The 23,250-nt window shown below is 40.3% G+C and overlaps 1 protein-coding gene across 2 annotated transcripts in view; it reads right to left on the bottom strand.

Annotated features, from left to right (window-relative positions):
- Window positions 1-7,085: 7,085 nt before the first annotated feature.
- Window positions 7,086-23,250, bottom strand: part of LOC109470514 (E3 ubiquitin-protein ligase UBR4-like) — a 40,974-nt gene continuing 24,809 nt past the window's right edge. The window contains exons 26-45 of one of the 2 annotated variants that reach the window (XM_019769475.1): window positions 23,036-23,079; window positions 21,933-22,013; window positions 21,349-21,382; window positions 20,757-20,810; window positions 20,084-20,328; window positions 19,325-19,438; window positions 18,641-18,831; window positions 17,371-17,544; window positions 16,791-16,890; window positions 16,138-16,266; window positions 15,675-15,764; window positions 14,583-14,705; window positions 12,919-13,178; window positions 11,971-12,165; window positions 11,325-11,409; window positions 10,354-10,493; window positions 9,681-9,771; window positions 8,916-9,008; window positions 8,444-8,510; window positions 7,086-8,140 (exon numbers count right to left, since the gene is read on the bottom strand). In XM_019769475.1, coding sequence (XP_019625034.1) covers window positions 8,073-8,140; window positions 8,444-8,510; window positions 8,916-9,008; window positions 9,681-9,771; window positions 10,354-10,493; window positions 11,325-11,409; window positions 11,971-12,165; window positions 12,919-13,178; window positions 14,583-14,705; window positions 15,675-15,764; window positions 16,138-16,266; window positions 16,791-16,890; window positions 17,371-17,544; window positions 18,641-18,831; window positions 19,325-19,438; window positions 20,084-20,328; window positions 20,757-20,810; window positions 21,349-21,382; window positions 21,933-22,013; window positions 23,036-23,079 — 2,378 coding nt within the window. In that variant the 3' untranslated portion in view covers window positions 7,086-8,072. The remainder of the gene's footprint in view (window positions 8,141-8,443; window positions 8,511-8,915; window positions 9,009-9,680; window positions 9,772-10,353; window positions 10,494-11,324; window positions 11,410-11,970; window positions 12,166-12,918; window positions 13,179-14,582; window positions 14,706-15,674; window positions 15,765-16,137; window positions 16,267-16,790; window positions 16,891-17,370; window positions 17,545-18,640; window positions 18,832-19,324; window positions 19,439-20,083; window positions 20,329-20,756; window positions 20,811-21,348; window positions 21,383-21,932; window positions 22,014-23,035; window positions 23,080-23,250) is intronic. The other variant, XM_019769476.1, reaches the window with a different exon arrangement.

Below are 23,250 nucleotides of genomic sequence, written 5' to 3'. Positions count from 1 at the left end.
TTGTAGCATGTGTCCTTGTTGGCAGTAGGTTCGTTCTGATGCTGACTCCACACATCATGGCGCATGTCAGTCACCTGTTGTTTGATGTGTTTACGTACTGAAGGCCATTCTAAGTCTTTTGCCGCGCAGGTGGCTTGTTGGTGGATGGTGTGGCAGGTTTTAATACCCCGTTTCTGCATTTTCCTTGTCCACTGCGATTCGCGGTCTAATTTGGCCTGTACAGCGTGTTTCACCTTGTTGTCGGCTATGAGAGTGGACCTACTGTAGGCTAGAGTGTGGGCTTCAAGGTACAGGTCTGATATGGTTCTGTAGTTGAGACCCCTGGTGTTGTACAGGATAGCGTTTGTAGCACTGGGTTCAATCAAATCAATCAAAATGGTTTATTGATAAAAGACATTGCAGCCAGACAGGCTGAATTGCGCCTTCTGTACATACATATTGTGCAGGACACATTAAAAATATTTACAACAAAGTTTTAAAATAATACATAGCTTTAAAATAATACATTTTAAAATAATACATTAGTGGCAATTGCTTCTAATATCAGTTAGCGTTCAGGATCCGCAACATCGACGGTACAGGACTGTTCTTAAACCTTAGAGTTCGGCAGGTCGGTAGGGTCAGTTCATTAGAATTCCTAAGGGACCGTCCATGTGTTTGTCCCCTGGAAACGGGTACTACCTCAACAGTTCTTCCAGATGTTGCCATGCTGCTTGCAAATTTGGCACACAAGTGGTCTCGTCTGGTAGCAAGTCTCTTTAGTCCGCAGACAGTAAGTGCTGTGTTATAGTCTGTGTAAGCCCTCCCAAGAATGATACGACATGCCCGCTTCTGCACACGTTCAATGGCTGCCGTTTGCTGATTAGATAGGCCATGATGCCAAACAGGTACACAGTACTCTAGTACTGGCCGGATGAACCCACAGTATACCGTCACAAGGTCAGACAGTGCTAGGCCAAAAGTTTTCAGTCTACGGATCATGAACATACGCTTGCTTGCCTTTTTTGTCATCTCACACACTTGTGTTTCCCACTTGAGGTTTGATTGTAGCCATAGTCCCAAAACTTTACTACATCCACTGCTGCAAGCTGTTTTCCATCAATGGTTATTGGGAGGGGTGGGGGTGGAGTTTTCATAAAGCTAACAGTGAAAGTAAAACATTTCTTTGGATTGAGTTTAAGTTTTGTGTCCTTGGACCATTTGTTTAGCGAGTTCACTTGTTCTTGGAGATGCGACTGTTCCTGGATATGTCTGTTCTCTCCGAGAGACAGATCATCAACGTACTTCCACCGGTCGGCATATGCTAGGCAGGCGTCGTTGATCATGCATAGAAAGATAATAGGTCCCAGTTTTGTGCCCTGTGGTACGCCGGTGGTGAGTGTTTGCCAGTCTGACAGTGAGTCTCCATATCTAACACACTGTCGTCTCTCCGAGAGGAAATCGACAATCCAGGGTATGATACAAGGTCGTGTTCCCATGCTCAGGAGTTTGTTAACGGCCTGTTCGTGGTTGATTGTGTCGAAGGCTTGCATTTTCAGCCAAGTTTTGATCGCCTTTGTGTGGATAGCATCAAGCTTTTGTAACTGTGTATCTGTCAGATCATGCACCATCAACATGTACCTCAAGATGGGAAAGCATACTCCATGTATACCCTGAGTTTGTATTCGTTTCTTATGGCTGATTACCTTCGCCAAGAAGGTTATGTTTTTCAGAGGCGTTCGTGTATGTGTGTGTGTGTGTGTGTGTGTGTCTGTAAACACGATAACTTGAGAAGGCCTTGATGGATTGTCTTGATACTTGGTAGGTGGGTAGGTCTTGATGAGACCTCAAAATGATTAGATTTTGGACCCCCTAGCGGCTTGTTATAGTACTGCAGCTGAACTTCCGGTTTTGATATCTCATGATCTAGACATGCTATGGTAATGAAATGTAGATGGTAGGTAGCTCTTGTGTTGGGGAAGAAGTGACATGAGTTTGGGCCCCCTAGCGGCTTGCTCTGGAACTGCAGGGATATATTCTTGAAAATATTCAAAAAGGGTATAACTCAAGAACCGGTTGACGGATTGTCATGATTTTTGGTATGTAGGTAGCTTACGTGATGCTTAATAAAATTATGTGACAATTATGACAAATATGGATGTAATTTGCATAATTTATGGGGAAATTCTATAAATCAGCTGCATTCCATGATAGGACAATTGAAGCTTGTGACATTGGTAATTGACAATGAGAGAAACACAGGCAGATATTGATTATGTTAATAATGACTTAATTTGCATAATTAATGAGAAAATTTTATAATTATGTAATAACTGCCTGGAATTTCATACTTGTGGTATTTGAAAGTTAAGTTGAGGTGAACATCATTAAACATAATTTATTCAAATCAGGACCTCATTTGCATAATTTATTAGGAAAAACTAGAATGCATTGTTTGTTAATATAAGACTGTCTTTTGGTTTTGATTATGATAAAATGATATAATTCATGAAAATTAGGTTCCTATTTGTTAAATCAGGGGGGAATAATCTAATGTATAATTTGTCAGTCATAAAGATTAACATCGCATTTGGCGAAGGTATGAGATCGGGGAACTCTAGTTTGCTTATGTTTTCGATAGTTGTTTCTACTGTTTTCACCAAAATGTCATAAGTCTCTTTTGTTTTGCTTGAGAATGTTATGTAGCCTCCCAGGAATTTCTCCGGTGCGTCTTTAGTTGTTTTAACAGGGTCTCCCGCGATCGTGAAGCTAATGTCCGTTGATTTGCCGCTCACGATAGACATGGACTTACACTTGCGTGGTTTCAACGATAGGTTCATTGACTTGGTGTTGGAGGATATTTGAGTGATGAGTTTCTGGTGTTGTAAAAATAGTGATTATTACATCCTGGCATAGATTATGTTAATGTGACACAGGACCATACTATTTTCGGGGGTGCTAGGACATTGTTCAGACTTCCGTCAACATTTCCGTAGCGATATATGGTAAATCACTTCCTCGCTGGATGTAAATTACTCCTTTGTATTAAAAAAAGCCCGTAATCTAAAGCGAGGGTTCATTGCCAATGTTCGGAAAAAATGCATTGCGGTTTGCTGCCCTCCTACCAACCGCGAACGTTCATCACATGCAGTTTACGCAGGAAATATGGACAATATGCCGTTTCAGTAAATAACCTGACATCTAAAATTGTTGAAATATTCACAGAAACTCAAATTACACTCTAGGTTGACCGTCTAATCGCGTGGTAAGCTACATGTGTGCTGTATAGTGACATGAATTGGCACTTTTGTGGGGAGGGGGGCGTCCCAACAAAGGTCAACGACCTCCATGGCTTACGGCCTATGTTTCACGCTTTTGCACTTCATAAATGAACAATTTTAGATGTCAGGTTATTTACTGAAACGGCATATTGTCCATATTTCCTGCGTAATGCTTAGGTCACATTTGAAACGGCGCCCGTTCGGCATGTCCTCGGCGTAGACGCCGGCCGGCGTCATGACGCCGAGCGTGCGCCGTACTGTCAGGGTCACAATTAAATGTTCCTTTACGGCTCCCTGTCGGGGCCTGCTTGTGCTCCGGCCGGCGGCTCTCATTAATATTCATAAACTTTTGCGGCCGGTTTCTGTCAGGGACCCGTCCGGTGCCCGGTCAGTCGCCCGTCTTGACCCGTGCGGCGTGTGGTAGGGTGCCGACCGGCTCTTACAGTTCGGCCGGGCAGCTGTCAGGTCCCTGGCGGGTTCCTGGCGGGATCCCGACGGGCTCCTCTCGTGTTTTTGAGCAGGTACATATATAAGCGCTGCACTGCCTGCTACAGTTCACTTCAAGTAAAGAGTACACGTCAAGTAAAGAGTACACTGATGTTGGCGATGCAGCGTTCAGTGCAACCTGCAAACAACTTACAAGCCCGTCTGAGGTTGAGATTGGTGACAACCTACATGTAGGTCTTCTGGCATTGGTAGCTGAAGAAGAGAGGCAGGCAGAACTGGTGCGTCGCAAAAGTAACCGAGGGCCTACTTTCGAAAGTACTTCAACAGTGACGCAGGAAGTACTTCAGCAGTGACGCAGGAAGTGTGACGTGGCAGCTCCTTGCTATTGAGCAATAAAACCACTGAATATTGTTACTTCTGTTGAAATTTGGACTGAAAATAAATGCCAATAACTTCTGATTCCATTTTATTACGAAGGCATATGATGTAACAAGAGATAATGTCTATTCCTGTTATGATCTGATTTATGAAGTTGGCAAGAGAGCCGTGCCGGCTGTTTTCCCTTGCCCTTCGACATTCTGACACACAAATACAAGGTGTAACACACACAAGTACACGAAGTAACACACACGTGGTGAACTGTGCGACGTAGTCTGAGGCAGGAGTTTATATATGCTCCCTATAATCCCCTTTTCCTGACCATCTGATGCACTGATCAGCACATGTGACGTCATAATCTTAGGCAGGTGCCTGTTCGGCCGCCCGACGGGTCCCGGGCAGTGAGGTTACGGCGTCGCTTCGGCGTATTTCGCCGAACGGGGCCCGAAGTGTTTTTAACTCTGAGTTAAAATCGATTCGGCGACCGCGCGGGGCCAAAAATAGGCCGGCAGCCGTCGGGAAGCCCCCCGGTCTCCGTCCAGGTCCCGTTCGGTAGTGCCAAAAAACACGCCGAACACGCGCCGAGCGGGCCCCTTTCTTGAATTGTGACCTAAGCATAAACTGCATGTGATGAACGTTCGCGGTTGGTAGGAGGGCAGCAAACCGCAATGCAAAACAAAAAAACTTCGCGAAGTACACACAGACACGTGCTGTGTGTACTCCGGTATGCTTACCTGGTGGGTTCTCAGTGATCCCGCCGGGTAGAGCGGTATTTTTATCGTCTTGTACGATTTATCGTTTTGTGCGCCCTTCATTGGGTTACTATTTTTTGTTTGGTTCGGTCTACCATAAAAAAGACCCATAGAAAATAAAAGTGTCCATAGAAAATAGAAGTACCCATAGAAAATGGAAGTAACCCATAGAAAATAAAAGTGCCCATGGAAAATGAAAGTACCCATAGAAAATAAAAGTACCCAGAGAAAATAAAAGTACCCATAGAAAATAAAAGTACCCATAGAAAATAAAAGTGCCCATAGAAAATAAAAGTACCCATAGAAAATAAAAGTAACCCATAGAAAATAAAAGTGACCCATAGAAAATAAAAGTGACCCATAGAAAATAAAAGTGGCATAAAAATATTAAGTGTACTTAGGGGCCACTGTACATAAGCTACCCCATGCTGTATCTGCGTCCAATTTTGTTATCTTTATGCTGTATTTTACTACTGTTTACTGGTCATCGATTGTACTGTATTATGTGTTTATTGTAACAAACTACCCAATTCAAGGAGACTTGTGTCTTTCCCTGCATATGTATGCTTGCGGTTGGAAAACCAATAAAGACGTCGTATCAATTCATGGCAAAACATTGTGTTTCATAACTAACCAAGGTATTGAGGTATTGTGATGAGCATTTCTCTGTGCAAGTTGTGGTCAGGCATTATGTAAGCAGTAGATGATGTTATGTCTGATGTGTCAATGTTTATGTTTTACTATAAGGTATTTCATACTCTAAGGCCACACCAATTTAATTTCTTGGTTAACGGATTTTTCTAGAAAGATATTGGGGCGGGCGGGCAAAAAAATAAATAAATAACTAGAGTTCGATGATCTCATACCTCCATGACATGTGTATTGTTTTCATAAATCTTACGCATGGTGATGACCACCTGTAATTGGCTTACATTTTTCACCGCATATATTCAAATCATATGAGGCCATTTGCATATATTGTATCAATTGATCATACTCTCCACCAAATGACAGGGTTATCTTAAGAAATAAGGCTATTCTAGCGTTTCCTCATAAATTATGCAAATGAGGTCCCGATTGACATAAATTATGTTTAGTGATGTTCACCTTCACTGAACTTCCAATTATGGCAAGTATTAAATTCCCAGCAGTTACTACCATAAAATTGTACCAATTTGCCATTTATTATGCAAATTAGGTCTTCCTTTACATAATCGATATCTGCCAATGATCTTGTCGTTCTCACTAACATATGTCTATAGAGTTTTATAGCCCTAATATGAAATACATCTTATTTATAGAATTTCCTCATTAATTATGCAAATTAGATCCTGATTTGCATAATGATATTTTGATTATGTCAAGCATCACTTAAGCTACCTACATACCAAAAATCATGATGATCCATCAAACGGTTGTTCAGTTATCCTCTCTCGAAGATTTTCAAAGAAACCACCCTGCAGTTCCAGAACAAGCCGCTAGGGGAACCAAACTCACGTGACTTCTTTCCGAGGACAAGAGCTACCTTCCATCCAAATTTCATGACCCTAGCATGTCCAGATCGCGAGATATCAAAACCGGAAGTTGCGCTGCAGTACCAAGGGAAGCCACTAGGGGGCCCAAAATCTAATCATTTCCAGTTTTCGTCACACCCTACCAACACACCAAGTATGAAACCAATCCATCTAGGCGTTCTTGAGTTATCTTGTTGACCAACAGACTGACAGACGGACAGACAGACAGACGGACAGATAAACGCAACTGAAAATATAACCTCCATGACACATTTCATGGAGGTAAAAACAGGCCTAGGCATCCTATTATGGCCCAAAATGGTACAATAGGAGCCATGAAGTCAACACACCAGGCTGGTTCAAAATTTAACAATGAATTTTGAACTTTTAATGATACCACGACATTGAAAGATGGAATAACTGTAACAACTATAAAGAAAGGGACTGTTTTCAACTGTTCAGGGCAAAATATGAGCATTTTGTAGTTGATTCTTAATTTTTATTTTTATTTGCAAATCATAAAAAAATGAAGCGGGCGAATCCATTACCAAGAAATTAAATTGGTGTGGCCTAATAGTGGTTTACAGGTTAGAAATTTTCATTTGGTTGCCCTCAAGTGTTTTCAATAAAATTCTTTCAGCCCCTTTAGTTGTACTGTTTTAAGCTGTACCAAATACTACATGTAAACCTAGAGAATCTAGCTGGTTAGATAAAAAAAGATACAAGGATAAAAATAGTGCTTGAACATATTTAATGCAGTCATTTTGGTGTACCTTAACAACTTAATCTGCAGATGTATCACCCTGGTACATCTGTATAATCCCAAACTTACATGTTCAAGATTTCTGTCACCTTCAAGATCAAGATCATGTATGATGGATAATGGCATGCCCAATATTCTGGAGTTATATTGTATTAAAGAGCAGACAATACGATGTATATCCCGTTAACAGTACAATCATAGTGTACTAGGAAGAGGAATTCTAACATACACTGTACACGTGTTCAAGGTACATGTATCGACAATGATGCACTTGTCAATGGACTTAGGTGTATCACTATTGGTATGTAATTATTATTATTCTTGTACGCTCTGTGTAATGATTCCTATTGACAAGACTTTATGTTCCAGATCTAAACAGTGCATGTATGACATTCGGTCAAGCTATAACTGTACTATGGGGTCACTCAGTGTGTCTACATGTACTAGTCTTGTATATACTTGCTTATTATAAGTGCAGGTTTTCCTTAGCATTTCAAATCACCATGACTCCCCAGAAGATTTCTACTGGTTTATCACAACTTCAGCATGGCTGATCCATCCTTTTATTTATATTATCTTTTTGAGACCATAGGCATTTATGTAATTGTTACTACGTGTAGAATGTGTTTTGCAAGGCTGAGCCCATCTCTATACATTGTACTTCCACCACAGGCATCATAATAACTGAAGTCAGATTACACATGTACATTGTACACCTGCATGTGCAGACAGGACACAACATCTTGTCAGGAATCAAACTCATTGCTGCTAGCGAAACCACTCTCCTATCACTGCCACTGCTTTATAACTTAAAGTACATAAAATCCAGTTTGCTTGATGGACTGACAGTTGTTGGTTTTGAAGTATTACACTAATGAAACTAAGCTGCAACTACATGTACATTGTATACTCGGTCCTCTCTCATTTCATTGCTTGGCATCAGCGGTATAGTACTGGTTCATTGGTTGACTGAAGCCAAGATGCTGCTGACAAACGTGTCTGTACTCTGTACCTCTCCCAGCAAGCCTGATAAACAAACAAACAAACAAACAAACAAGTCAGTACTCAGACTAAAGAACACTTCAACACAGGTTGAGGAGATATTTTTCATCCACCACAGCATATAGAATGAAATGGGATGTGTAAGCTATTAAACATTATCTTGGAATAAATGGAGCACATTGTTTTGAAAAGTATGTCACGTGTTTCAATATAATTCAATAAAATAACAGCCAACAGATTGAATTCAAACTTTAAGTACTAAATGAGATCATGATATCAATCATTGAGATGAATCCTTTCCACAGTACAAATGGATTGGTGACTTACCAACTACATCTAGATACTCCATAACAGACTCAGCAGGTAACATCTGCTCCAGGTATTTCTCCAACAGCTAAAAAGACAGCAGAAAAAATCATATGCATACAATGTACATGTTCAAAAGCAGATCAGATTCATTTCTTGATATGGAAAGTGTGGACATACTTATATAGTATACTAGTATGCTACATGTATATTATACATGCATGAGAACAGCACAGATTTTCAAAAACTTCATAATCATGAATAAAAGTTCATGGTATCACTCATTACCAATTTTAAGCTGACTACAAAGACATCACTTTCCTCAGAACATAATGATGCAAATATATGCAAAATTAATAGCTGACGAATGTCCAAACAGGTGCAAATAGACATCGTGAAGTTTTGAAGTAGATCATTTACATAGTTACAAGCATGACTCTCATAGTTGACAAAGTGCGGTAGATGGTGCAGTGTGTGAGGGTGCATACTGTACCTTGTCTGCTGCCTCTAGAACATGTTGGTCATTGGAGCGGACATAAGCAGCTAAAGCTTTGGACCAATCCTCAGGTTGGGCCACCTCCACCTTCTGTCAGCCAACACAGATACAGTCATGACTACACGGTGTTCGCACTCAACATGCACATATTCATTAAATAATTATTCTTTTTTGTAAAGTATTTGTTTGTGGCTAAAGATACAGCCAAGACTGCCCAACTAGCACAGGGCTATTATAAAACTAAAGGCAGCCTTGAGGCTAAAACGAGGTATGTTAGCCAGGCCTAAGGTAATTTGTAGTGGACCATTTTTGTATGTTGGTCCATCGCACACCAAGGCATTCCCAATTTTTTTTAAAGGTCTCTTTGGTGGGTTCTTTAATGTGAGAGGGGTCTGGATCTCCCCAAACATAGGACCTCCTTTTAACTTCCCATCCAAGGAACGTCTGAAACTAGGTACTACATTAATTTTGTAATTGAGTGAAGTCCATAATTCTGTATGGTACAATAGGAGCCCAACGGCTGCAGGGTGCAGACCAAAGTGGTTTTTGCTTCTTCCATGGCAACAATCATTATATACTACCCTTTATTGATGAGCTTTTCCAGGAGCCTTTCCTCTTAAGATTATTTATGAACATGATATTAAAATATATGTGTTGACATGTAAGCTCATTAGCTTGTCCTCAGATTTTGTGACATAAACCTACATGTAGGTCTGACTTATCATTTGCATGACACAAGACAGTTAGTACACAAGACATTACCTGCAGCATGTTGTAGAGACAGTCAATCAGTCCAAAGTACATCAGGACAGGCTTGTACACAGCAAAGCTCTGCACTTCTACACTGGGCAGTCTGTGGAGAAAAACATCAGTCACTCCAGCTACCAGGACTTCAGCTTGGTACAACAGTCTATGTTTTTTCAGTGGCCCAACATGTACACTGTATATGAATTATACATTGAATTTTACAAAACAGTTCCCAGACATCAGAAATCTTGGATTTCTTCAGCCTGGTTACCAGACCTACATTTTAGCTCCCTAGTCTTTATCATCTCAGGCTATGATTTATTGTTACTGTTACATATTATTAACTATTTTACATTCTGCCCTTTGGCGTAATATGCCAGCTTTGCAGGCATGCGGCATGGCAGCTGTTTATATTACACCGAACCACTTGTTACACCTGACCCTTGAACATCCAACCCTAAACTTTGTTTAAAGCTGTCTAATGATAATACCCCTACTGTACTTGGTGACAGCGAGTTCCACTCTGCGATAGTGCTAGGAAAGAATGAGTTTTGAACACCTCAATCCTTCAAGTTGGTTGATAACTCTGGTATTCTTTTCTGAGCTGGTATAAGGTACATGTACTTATTAGTTGGAATGTCCACCAGTTTATTTGACATTATTCTATGAATGCAGCTTGATCCTTCACCTGCTGGTTCCCCCTGGTGCCAGGTGTCTGGCTTGAGCTAGAACAATCAGCATGCTGAGGAACTGCAGACGGACTTCCTTCCACCGCTCTGGAGACAGGATCAGCAGGGCCAGGAGTGTCAGGTACAGGGGACCATCAACCTGGGGACACGGGGGGACAGGTTAAAAGGAGGGAATTCGTTGTGTGTGTGTAGGCAAGAATACATTATTGGCATGTTAAGATGCAAGAATGTGTGTGTGTGTGTGTCTGTGTGAGGACTGTGTATGTGTGTGTGAGGAAAGTGCGTAGGGAGGGAGGAATGTGTACATGTGGGGGAGGAATGTGGGGGGAGGAATATGAGTGTGCATGTAGGGGAGGTATGTGTATTTGCGTGGGAGGAATGTGTGTGTCCAATGGGAGGAATGTGTTTGTGTGTGGGAGGAATGTGTGTGTGCATGTGTGTGTAGGGGAGGAACGTACATGTATGTGTGTCCAGTGGGAGGAATGTGTTTGTGTGTGGGGAGGAATGTGTGTGTAGGGGAGGAACGTGTGTGTGTCCGGTGGGAGGAATGTGTTTGTGTGTGGGGAGGAATGTGTGTGCATGTGTGTGTAGGGGAGGAACGTGCGTGTGTCCAGTGGGAGGTACATGTATGTGTGTTTGTGTGTGGGAGGAATGTGTGTGTGCATGTGTGTAGGGGAGGAACATGTGTGTCCAGTGGGTGGTACATGTACATGTATGTGTGTTTGTATGTGGAAGGAATGTGTGTGTCCAGTGTGTGTAGGGGAGGAACGTGTGTGTGTGTCCAGTGGGAGGTATGTGTTTGTATGTGGGGAGGAATGTGTGTGTGTGTGCATGTGTGTAGGGGAGGGATGTGTGATTGTGTGTGTCCAGTGGGAGGAATGTGTGTGTATGTGTATGTGTGTGTGTGTGTGTGTGTGTGTGTGTGTGTGTGTGTGTGTAGGAGGAATGTGTATCTGTGGCATGATCTTACCTCATAACTTAGTGCCACCCACTTATCTGGAGTGGCCTGCAGGAAAGTGTTGATTGTCTTCTCCTCTCTGGGCACAGCCCTTGTTCTGTCAACACAGATGGAAGACAACAAATTATGCACCGCTTAATTTAGTAGATTACACAATCATGTCACAAGTATGGTATCTGCAACCTTTAAACTTTCTGCATGCCATGTTATATGTGCTTAAGTCCTATAATTATCATATTAATGGAAAACACTGCATGGCATTATGGAATGTCCTAATTGATTATGTAAGTCATGTTTGGCATCTAATTATGTACATCTCTGACTAAGGTCCATCATTTACATCCATCATTCCTATCTTTAGTTATTCCTATAAAGAATTTTAACAAAAAAGTACTTCAACAAGTTGCAGTACATGTATATTAGAAAGAAGCAAGGAGGCCCAAATTTGACCTCGAGCTTTGTATTCCTGAGATCTACCCACATACCAAATATCATTACAATCCAGCCATACCTTCTTAAGTTATGCTGACCAAAAATACACCTAAACAAGCAAGCAAACAAACATAGTAAATACAATCATGATACATACATACATGTACATACATACATACATATTATACAGCTATACAATGTATATATAAAGGTCCATATCCCTTACGTGTTGATGACATAGAGGCAATTGTGCATCATATAGGGAACAATCCGTATGTTACTCTCACGCCCTCCCCCTCCACTCTCCTCGCTGAAGGACATTTCCTGGGCAAATCTGAGCAGCAGCAGTTTCAGGTCATGGATGTTGAGCTGGTAGGTGGGCTCCCGGATCCCTGTGCACTCTTGGAGATAGGTGTTGTGCCTGTAGATACATGAAGGTCACTACAGTCAGGAGGCAAGTTTAGAACATTTTACTGTGTGTAATACTACACATACTTTGGAGATACATGAGATATCGAAAGTTTATTGCAAATACATGGGCTAATTGCAAATACAACATGTATGAAAAGGAAGGTACAATGATATGAGTCTATGTGATACTACATTTTGTACTAAGTCTACATTCTACAACATACATGTACATGTACGTGGTACTAATTTTGTTGGGTTTGACTTCTTTTTTTCAGGCAGTGGGAGACGAATTTACTCATTTCGTCTATAATACATTGTGTGTTTTTTTTCAGTAGTAAAATTGTTTTCTCCTGAAGAGAAATGGTGGGAAAGTACATGTAATGGTTCAATTTGGACGGGAAAAACTCGTAGCCCCCCAAAATACATGTAGTTACAATATCTTTGTTGAAGTACATGTATACATCCACAGAGCAAAACTTCTTTGAGGAGGGGACAGGGTTAGTTTTAGTGAGAGCAAAATGTTTGCGCTCAATGTGGACGCGGGATGTGCCGCATAACATCACACAGTGGGTTCGATCAGGAAAGGTTCATTGAAAAGCTTCTTAGCCTGAGTCTTATAACCTAGATGTATAGTCCAGCTAGAAGTCCTCTGTGACATACATGTACAATGTACATGACAGTGCATATAAAGAAGATAAAATGTAGTCAGTAATGTTAACAGGGATTCTTGGCTATAGCATGTAGAATATTCTGGAGGACTTACCTAGCCAGACAGCTGGCAAAGGCTGACTCGGGTACCTGAGGGCCCCAGGCAGGAAGCAGGCCGTTACACTTGGTGTTGGCGTTCTGCAGCGCTGCACTCTCCCACTCCTCCCGCCCGCGTGCATGGCGTACAGCCGCCATGTGACAGTCGTAGTGGACGATGTTGAAGTGTGTGACTGTGGAGTACCCCTGCATCTTGCGAGGCTTGTTTTCAAACTCTTCCAGAGTAGCACGTTTGGTGAAAGTGTAGATGCCCAACACCTACAGGACAGGTAATTTACTGCTTTATTTATTTGTATTAACATTATGAATACAAGTTGCAATCACGTCTGAATCAACGGACATGAACTTTCGTTCTTTCCTAGAGCGATTAAGTTGCATAAGTATAAGAACTGAACTCTGTTCATCACGAGTGCTTTGTATTTTTAACTGGTTTTTAATTATGCTGCTTTTAATCGTTGTCTTCATGTTGAGAGCTTTTACTGTAATTGTCAACGAATTTCATGTCACATTTTCTGTGAATCTGTGTACATGCCAGTTGATTTAAATAAAATTGAACTTGAACTTGACATTTTTAAACACTTTGGCTCGATGAATTTAAATAATTATCTACAATTACATGACACATGTATAATAGATTCTACTTTGTATGATGACAAGGATCCAGCATCACTGTATTGTTTCATACCAAGTCTATGAAACAATGCAGCATTTAGACCTTAAGTCATACTAGTTCTTTAGTAGTTCATTGGAACATTGCATGAACCTTCAAGTTGGCAGTTGTTTTGTTGTTTACCAAATTCCAATACTGTTTTGAAAGTAAAATGTATGCTGCAGTTAATGTCTACTATAATGTTGCCAGGTCACATACATGTACAATGTATATCCACCACCCTGGTAAAGTGAGAGTAAAGACATCTCCTATACAGCGTCACCATGTATAATGCAGTGCTGCATATTAATAATATTATCTACATTGTGCATATACATGTACATGTACCTGGGGGTTCTGCACTACAGAGAACTCTCAATCAAACTGTATTTCAAAGTGGTGGATATTTGCAACCGGTGGATAAATATAAGGATATTCTAAACATTCTCTGATCTCTGATAAGAAACATACTACCACAGGGACATGTTTCCTCACACAGAAATGTTATATCTTGTTGCTACTACATTTGTAGTTGAAGTTCAACAGTCGTAATCTTAAATTGGTAGGTCAATTGTACATGTCAATCAGATTTCGTAAGCTAACCTGGTAACCCTACGAGCTACGTTTACAAAGTATTATAAATATTTGTGCGATAATCTGACCTGACAAAACATTGAAAATTTAGCTCAACAGTGATATGTACATTTATAAGTCTAAATTCTGTAGAACTTTTAGGAGCTCTACAAGAATTGAAACAAAATAGTGGCTATGACTTTAAATACTTGTACTTCAAATCAGTTTGATACAAGGAAAACTACATGCAATTTCAAAACAAGCAAATAAATGCAGATCTTTAAACATACTAAAATTTCTACTTTGCATACAGTATGCTATATGCTGTCAAAATTATCACTGTGCCAGAAAGTTGTAAAGGGCTCAGGTCAAGTCACTAGCAGTGAAACGTACAATAATTATTGTATATCATGAAATTGTTAATTCTGCTTGTATCCTACCTTGTTAGGCTGGAACTTGTACCCTTCTCGACATATACAACAGATGAGTCCTGCTTCATCTATCAGCTCCTCCATCTGTTTCAGTACTCCAGACTTGGCCACAATTTTACCCTGCTCATTTGTCTGAAAATTAGAGTTCATCAAAATTATTCATGGGTCAGTCTACACCTATGAGAATATTCCTGCTTGGGTACTTAAAGTGCCTGCTTAAAGTGGTGTCTGTGTGGTGTAGTGGATAGAGCGTCCGACTGTCAAGCAAGAAGACCCAGGTTCAATCCCCAGGGTTGGACCCAGACATGTCCGGACTTGCACCCAGACGTTGTGCCCTTGGGAAAGGCACTTAACACGCATTTCCCCCCTCAGTTAGAGGGTTCCTGGGCCCTACTAGGGTTTGGGTTGGCGTTAGGAAGAGCATCCAGTCGTAAAAACCTTGCTTCAAAAAAGATTTGTACCTGGTGCAAGCGCGTCTAACCCCTAGTTGGGAAAAAATGACGTTAAATTCGGTTTTAAAAAAAAGTACATCATCATGCCCATTAATTGTCAATTTTTGTAAAAAATAACAACCAGGCACTTGCAATGTTTAAAGTTTCACAGCAAAAAGAAATGATGTTGTGACAGTCCAAGACTGATGTGAAAGTACTTTCTAAACCAGACCCTTATGAGACAAAGAACAAATCATAGGTCCTTTCAAAAACATGCTCCACGGATCATCAAGACGTGGTATTCATCTTCAGTTTAATTGTGAAGTTACTTGAATGTGCAATTTTACTAGCTAGTATTGTACAGTTATCCACAAGTTTGCAATACATCGTATTTCGAAACATCAGATCACAAACTTTAAGTCTTGACAGTGACACACTTTTGTCTCACACAATTCCATCATGACTTTGACAGACAAACAACATGTACATGTTAGCATGAAAGTTCATCTGTGTTGGTATATAACATTATGTATAACATGACGATTGTACATGTACTCAGATGACATAAGACAGCCAAGTGATCATTTGGCAAAGGTATGAAGTCATGGAACCTCAGGTTCTGTTAAAGGATGCAAAATGGCTACAAAACCAGTTACCAAAATGTACTTACCGTCATTCCAAGGACACCCAGCTGTTTCTGTCTCATGGCCATGGCCATCTTCTTCTTCTCTGCACGAGTCTGGCGACGAGCATCTTCAATCTGCATTTAAAGAGGAATAAAGCCAAAAGGTCCAATATGTGTAAAAGTATTCATTTTTCTAACATTCAGACAATGCCTGATGAGTAATTCACCAACCGAACTGTATCAGACCTTATTATTAATAACTACAATGTATCTACCAGTGCCTTGGTATCATCTATCAGTACAACGTGATGTAGGTCTGTGAACAATATACATGTAGGACAAAAATTTAAATGGTATACTAATTTCTTTAGCCATAAATATACGAGTCTATCACTAAGACTTCATGTACAAGGTTTTATGAAGGAGTACTGTAGTTTAGAGGGTGGTTCTTCCAATTGTTGCTTTTGGTACTGGAACCAGGCTGATACCAAATGTCTAGAACATGTACCTGGCTGGCAACTTGCTCATTTTCCCGTAACGCCTCCATGAGATTTTCGGCCAAAGATCCAACCCTCTCCTTGCTGGAAACCTGCTCCAGACAATGGAACACCAGGATACAGGCATCTCCAACCAGCAGCTGGGCAGGGGGACACAAGGGTTCACAATTAATGTGTACCTGTCAGGGACCTAGATTTTTGTACATCTCAACTTGCCAGCAAAACAAGCTGATGTACATGTATTCCAGAGTTTTGAATGTGCTAGCACCCATAACCATAAACAAAGTTTACTGCAAACTTTACATGGCATCAAACCCAGAAAAGATCACTGCATGTAAAACTGGAGACCTGGCCCAGGCATACATGTACATGTACATTGTACATTGTACATGTATATGATGCTGAGATTCCTGTTTTTCTTTTTTGTCATTAATAGTTTTCTTCATAAACAATCATACAATCACACATTTTGTTTTATTATGATCATTAATGTATATACAAAAACACATAATCCAAAACATGATATGTGAAAATATAACTTGCTTAAGCTAAAGCCTTGTGACTGATGATTTTGTACTTTTGTTTGTTTTTGTTTGGTACTCAAATGACAGCTTATACTTGCAACATTGATTAACAAGTAGTAAATGTAGGAGATTCCATTTACCTGAGTCTGGGGGTGTCCCTGGCTCAAACCTGTCAGCATGCGCAGGATGAATGGAAGGGCCGGTCTGGCAATGAACTCTTTCCACGAATCAGAGTCAAGACTGCAAAAGAAAGTAGGCGTCCTTACAACCTGTGACCCACCTTCTTAACATAGTCCTACTGTCCCAAAGAGCCCCTTTGGCTGTCAGAAAAACACGGTTCTAGAACATTAATTTTGATTGTATGACCGGAATTTTCTTCATAACAAAGACATACTTCCTATGACCATGGAGATCATTATTTTTTATCTCCATGCTATAACTAAGTCTTGCTTGCCTTGCTAATAGCAGTGATTACCGCCCCCAAACAGCCCACCCACAGCTGTAAAGACAAGTAAATCTGTTACAGACCAAAACCCCATGCACACCCTTTGGCGCCCAGAAGGGTAGCCCATATGCATCAAGGTAGCCCTAGCCCTAGCCCTAGCCCTAGCCCACCATTTCCGGATACCCAGTGTAGGAATTTCTTTGCAAAGAGCCTTTTCCTGGCAAAAGTTCAAATTACTGGGCAGTCACAAGAAAATAATGTTATTGTGTCCTTACTTTGCTGATGATGGAGCATGTCCTGTGATGTAGTCTATAGCCAGTTTGACCACACCATGTTTGATCATGAGGTCCTTCAGCCGCTCACCATTGGGACTCTTTTCAATGGCATTCATGATCTGACAGAAACAGTCCAGATGAGTCTCATCATCAGCTGTGTGATCCTGGTCAAACCTGCCAGAGAACAAAAACGGCTGTTCTATCATTTTTTTACAGACAATTGTGGCAAGTTTTGATAATTATAATATAATATAATATAATATAATATAATATAATATAATATAATATAATATAATATAATATAATATAATATAATATAATATAATATAATATAATATAATATACATGTAGAGACTAACAACTGTTACAGTTAGAGGACATCAGGGCCAAATGGAGGTTACAACCTGACAAAAGAACATCCACAGGGGCGAAAAAAATTTTGGGCTCAACTTGCACTGGTGCAGATAAAAAAATTTTACTTGCACCAAAAAAAAATAGTTGCATCCCCCAAAAATAGTAGGTACACAACCAAAAGTACATAATACGTAACTATAATAGTATATATCCAATATTTGCTGACAATGTTGTGGGGATAAATCATGTCAGTGACTTGGATAATCTTTCAGATCTTTATTGGGTATTTCTATGGGTAGTGAGTCAGTGTAGTAACAGATAAAGTTTACTTGCACCGGTGCACACCGGTAAAAAATTAGTTGCACGGGGCCAATTTTACCTGCAACAACTTGCACACAGAGGGGTATTTCGACCCCTGATGAGAGTAATGTCTACAGTCACCATGCATCATAATCAGTTCCTGATGCCTGCAGATGATTTCATAACTGCATAATGTTGCATGTCAAAGTCAAAGAGCAAACTCCAAGGTTACTTGGCGTAGTCTCACTAAACAGGGCTAGAAATTCATTTTTGGGAGTAGGCGCACTGGTGCACCCAACCTAAAGAATTGGGTGCACAGAAAATTTTTTTGGGTGCACCATATAAAGCAAAACATAATTGAATCTGAACCTAATTGAATCTAAAATGGGAGCTAACTTCAAGATCTTAAACATTCAAGTACTACAACAAGATTTTATTATTTTTCTGACACTTAGATGCCAAGAATATTCTGTATACTTTAATATGTACAAAAATACCTACAAAAATATTTAGGTGCACCAGTGCACCCACAGAAAAAATGGGTGCACAGCTCCAATTTTGGGTGCACTAAGGTGCACATGTACCCAGTATTTCCAGCCCTGCTAAATCAACATACCTCTCAAAGGCAAGGTACGGCTTGAAGTGCTCCATGAGAGCTGTCATCTTCTCCTCGGCTCCGAATGCCACAAACGGCACCAGCCTCATGAGGGCCTGCAGCACGTTGGCCTGGGCTCGCACAAACGGCCGGTTGATGCTCTCCAGGAGGAGGATGAGCTGAGACCTTTCCACTGAGGCCAGAACGTTGGTCTGAGACAAAAGTCAGGACATTAATTGATGACAAAATACAGGGTGCACTGGAAAGGCATATAAGTGAGAACTTCATGCACTTGCGTCATTAGCCTCAGAGCTGTACACTTGAAGAAGCCACACAGGCGAAAACCAGTCATGTAACAGGCTGAATAAAAGTTCTAAACGGGAACTATGCGGCTTCAGGTTGTCTTACTGAGGGACGACTGTGTGTGCAAGATGTCGGTTAGCTTGAGGAATGAATCCCCTCTACTATATACAGAATACAGGGTGAGGGTAACATTAGAATATAAAAGAATCTATATAATAAAAATCTAATTTATTAGATACTGTTTTGCTGTACCCTAAATTTAACTAGTAGTAGCCATATATTTGACGTCTAAAAGGCACAGTTAAAATGTTCTTCTATGTCCAATTTCTGGCATAAATTGTAGGTACTTAAAATTTGCAAACTATCAAGTCTTGTAGCTGTTAAAATGACCAAAATGACCACCTTGTTGCCTGTGCTGTCAGCTGCCAGGTTGGCTTCTTGAAGAACCATCTCCATGATTGACAGCAGTTGTTGGGCTAGAGACCCCGCTCCACCCACCCCACCATCAGGCTCACCCTGACACACAACAATAATGGAGTTACTGTAAGTTGTGTAAGTTTTTTTCTTGTTGTTGCTGGTACTTTTCCTGGGATGGGTGCTAAAGAACATGACAGTCACTGTAACTGTTATAACCTAATAAAGTATGATCATATAAGCAGTTTTAACACTCTTACTTGTACTTGTACTTGTTTTAACACTCAGTCTATCAAATATCATTAGGCCTAGAAAAAAACGGTTGTGTTTCCTGTTTCAGTCCTGAAAAAATTTGGGTCGGTAGGTAGGGATTATCTTCTTATTGGACTTTCACAATTTCTGGTGATTGAACTGTCTTATACAATACAGTTTAACAAGCTAAAACTTGCATGAGTACACTTATATTTTCAATGTCAGTGTTGGAAAACTGATTGTACAATCATTATGTTTCATCACTCTCATGTCAGATCATGGGGCTAGAAATGGTTGTCAATGATCAGCTCGAAAAATGGGGTTCACCAATATGGGTTGGCAGCTTTTTTTAGGGTTGGTAGGGAAACAGGGAACACAATTTTTTTCCTAGGCCTTACACAATTCACCAAGGTAACTCATCTCCAGCATTCAGGTCTATACTTCAGAATGAATTACATAATAATATACTAAATATAATACTAGGTAGAATCTGACCTGCAGGACCAGGTTGAGAGTCCCCAGCATGATGGGCAGAGTGTTGAGACTGGGCTGGATCAGGGCCTGTCTGTTCACCTTCAGCTTCACACAGTAGCTGAACAACTTCAGAAGGACCTGCAGCAGGTCTCCTCCACGGACCAGGTCTGTGATGGAGGACAGGCGCTGTAACATGGCCTGCAGACCTCCACACTCACTCAGCACCGAGGCCAGCTTGTAGGTTTCCTCATTATCCACCTCCGTATCTGCAGGTAAAGAAACAGGAGTAGGCACGTGTGTCGATGAAGGTTAGACATCCAGGTAATACGATACACTAAAAAGCAGTTACTCAAGCAACTGGATATGATTTTGGAAACGGACAAGACGTTTCAGCTACATGTAGTATCCACTAGCTTTTGTCAGTGACTGAGAGACCAGAGAAGAATTGCAGGTTTATATTAAGCACAAACTATTGATTGATAATTCTGCAGTTGGCACCTGTCCTGTGCATTATGAATATTGACTTCACTGGTGTCACTTTGAATGCACCAAATACCAGCAATACACTAACCTGAGCACGTATTGTCACAAAAGACTAGTAACTAATCATATATAATGTAAAGCACTACCAAATGTGATAAATATAAAAGACTACTGATCTGTGTGTACTCTTGTACCAGTTGACAGTCCTCACCTGCAGTATTCTCTAAAGTTTCCACAAATTCTTCTGTAGCATCCCCAAGCAGTCCTGTTAGGGAATGATCATGAATTTAAATTAATGTTTACTTAATATATAACTATACCACTGAAGTTTTCAATAATGATGGACATTAAGTCATGTTTGAATAGACAAATGTAACATTAAGGCCACATCTTATTTAATTTCTTTGGTTAACGGATTTTCTAGAAAATAATGGAGCGGGTGGGCGAAAAAATAAATAAATAAAAACAGGCCTAGGCATCCTATTATGGCCCAAAATGGTACGATAGAAGCCATGAAGTCAACACACCAGGCTGGTTAAAATTTAAACAATGAATTTTAAACTTTCAATGATACCATTGCATTGAAAGGTGAAATAACAAGTTGAGTTCAACTAGGATGAAAAGGACTGTTTTCAACTGTGCAGGGCAAAATATATTGAGCAATTTGCAGTTGATTCTGAATTTTTATTTTTATTTGCAAATCAGAAAAAAATGAAGCAGGCGATTCCGTTAACCAAGAAATTAAATTGGTGTGGCCTAAGGTCAGCTTCACAAACATGTACCAGTATCACTGTTAAACTCACCTCTCATCCTGTACACAACTCTCATGGCTTCACCCTGCAATACAACATGGTGAAGTACAAGACTAGTTAAAGGCAGACCCAAGTCTAATCATATTGGCAACTTAACAATGTCATTGAGTTTGGACTAGGCAGTGGTTACTTGTATATCACATGACATCAATTTTCTGGCAACCCCCCCAAGTACCCTCCAGATGTATGGCCAGGTGAAACATATCATTTTTCAAACAACCATTGGACAAACCACAAAGCAGGATCACTTGATAGCACAATTATCCAAAAGTGCACAGGGCCAAAAAAACCTTCTTCCTTAGAACCATTTTGCTTTGGAACACGCTACCTACCAATGTTCACACAGCTCCCACCATTACTTCCTTCAAAACCAGACTCCAGACCTCCCTTGGAGATCCATATATACTGTGAATTCTGACCCTGCCCTCCCAATGTAAATATCACTCTTTTCAGTGCACCTTAACTTAATTTAAGTCTTTATGCATTTTATGTATTGAAATCCTATAGATGCAATGAGTTGATGATTCTGATTTTAACATCTTACTGATTTAGATTCAGAAGTATTCAGAACTAACCTCATGCTCTGGACACCATATCTTCCTGTAGACATCTTGTACAAGCAGGTCCAGGCTGACAATCTTATTGTTCACCAGTAGCTGCAGTGTAAAGATCAAGGATTAAACAGTTGTTCCAGTCATGAAATCATTTTTAACCGTGGTCGACAGGTACAAGATTCTAAAACCTTACGGTACCCTACTTTAGCCATTATGGCGTTGTATGGCATATTGGTGAAGCAAAAGTAGGGTGTGGCACTGTTAAAGTAGGTGTGTGAAGTGTGCCATACAGCTAAAGTAGGTGTGTCACACAGCTAAAGTAGGTGTGTCACACAGCTAAAGTAGGTGTGTCACACAGCTAAAGTAGGTGTGTCACACAGCTAAAGTACATGTAGGTGTGTCACACAGCTAAAGTAGGTGTGTCACACAGCTAAAGTAGGTGTGTCACACAGCTAAAGTAGGTGTGTCACACAGCTTAAGTACATGTAGGTGTGTCACACAGCTAAAGTACATGTAGATGTGTCACACAGCTAAAGTACATGTAGGTGTGTCACACAGCTAAAGTACATGTAGATGTGTCACACAGCTAAAGTAGGTGTGTCACACAGCTAAAGCAGGTCTGGTGTCCACTGCTAAAGTAGACATGTTGTGCAGCACTGGTAGAGCCAAAAATGTCTATAAAATGGCTAGCGGACATTAGACATGATTTAGACATTGCCGAACAAAGGCAGTCGGGAAAACATTTAGTAGACATAGTTACTGAAAAACGACATTGAAATAACCCAAGATGGACATTTTATATACAGTCTCTTCACACGTCAGGTAGGGACACCCCTAGGAGACAGTCCTTTGTTTAGCACAATGCGTACTTATAAAGATATTAGCATCTGTCCATTAATTAATGATGTCCTCCCCTATGAATTGCCTTGGCTTTGTCATTTGTGTAGTGCTTGCGAGTTTTCACAGTTTTTTCTAAAGATTTCTAAACTATAATTTCCATTAAACATACACCCCTACTTCACCTAGTCCCATCCTAGAACATACACAAAACATGGAAAAGGTGCTTATACAAATTTCAATATAATTTAAATCATTTAAAAACTTTTTGTGCTACTGATTCTTACCTCCATACCACTGTCATCCTCAAGTAAGGCAACAAGTTCACAGTCTGCAATAACAACAATAACTTGTTATAACAGTTATGAAGATACATGTATGATCAGACATGGTTACAACTGCTCCTTTGTTTTCAGTGTTTGGTGAAAATAATTTAGGAATTTCAAAGCATTTCAAGCTCTGTATAATGTCATCTGAACACCTACTGCTGCTCTGGTTAGTT

This window comes from Branchiostoma belcheri, unplaced genomic scaffold (genome assembly GCF_001625305.1).
Source record: "Branchiostoma belcheri isolate BF01 breed outbred unplaced genomic scaffold, Haploidv18h27 scaffold228, whole genome shotgun sequence".
Classification (NCBI taxonomy): Eukaryota; Metazoa; Chordata; class Leptocardii; order Amphioxiformes; family Branchiostomatidae; genus Branchiostoma; species Branchiostoma belcheri.
The sequence above is the reverse complement of the archived record's forward strand: the minus strand, read 5'-3'. Positions and strand labels throughout refer to the sequence as shown.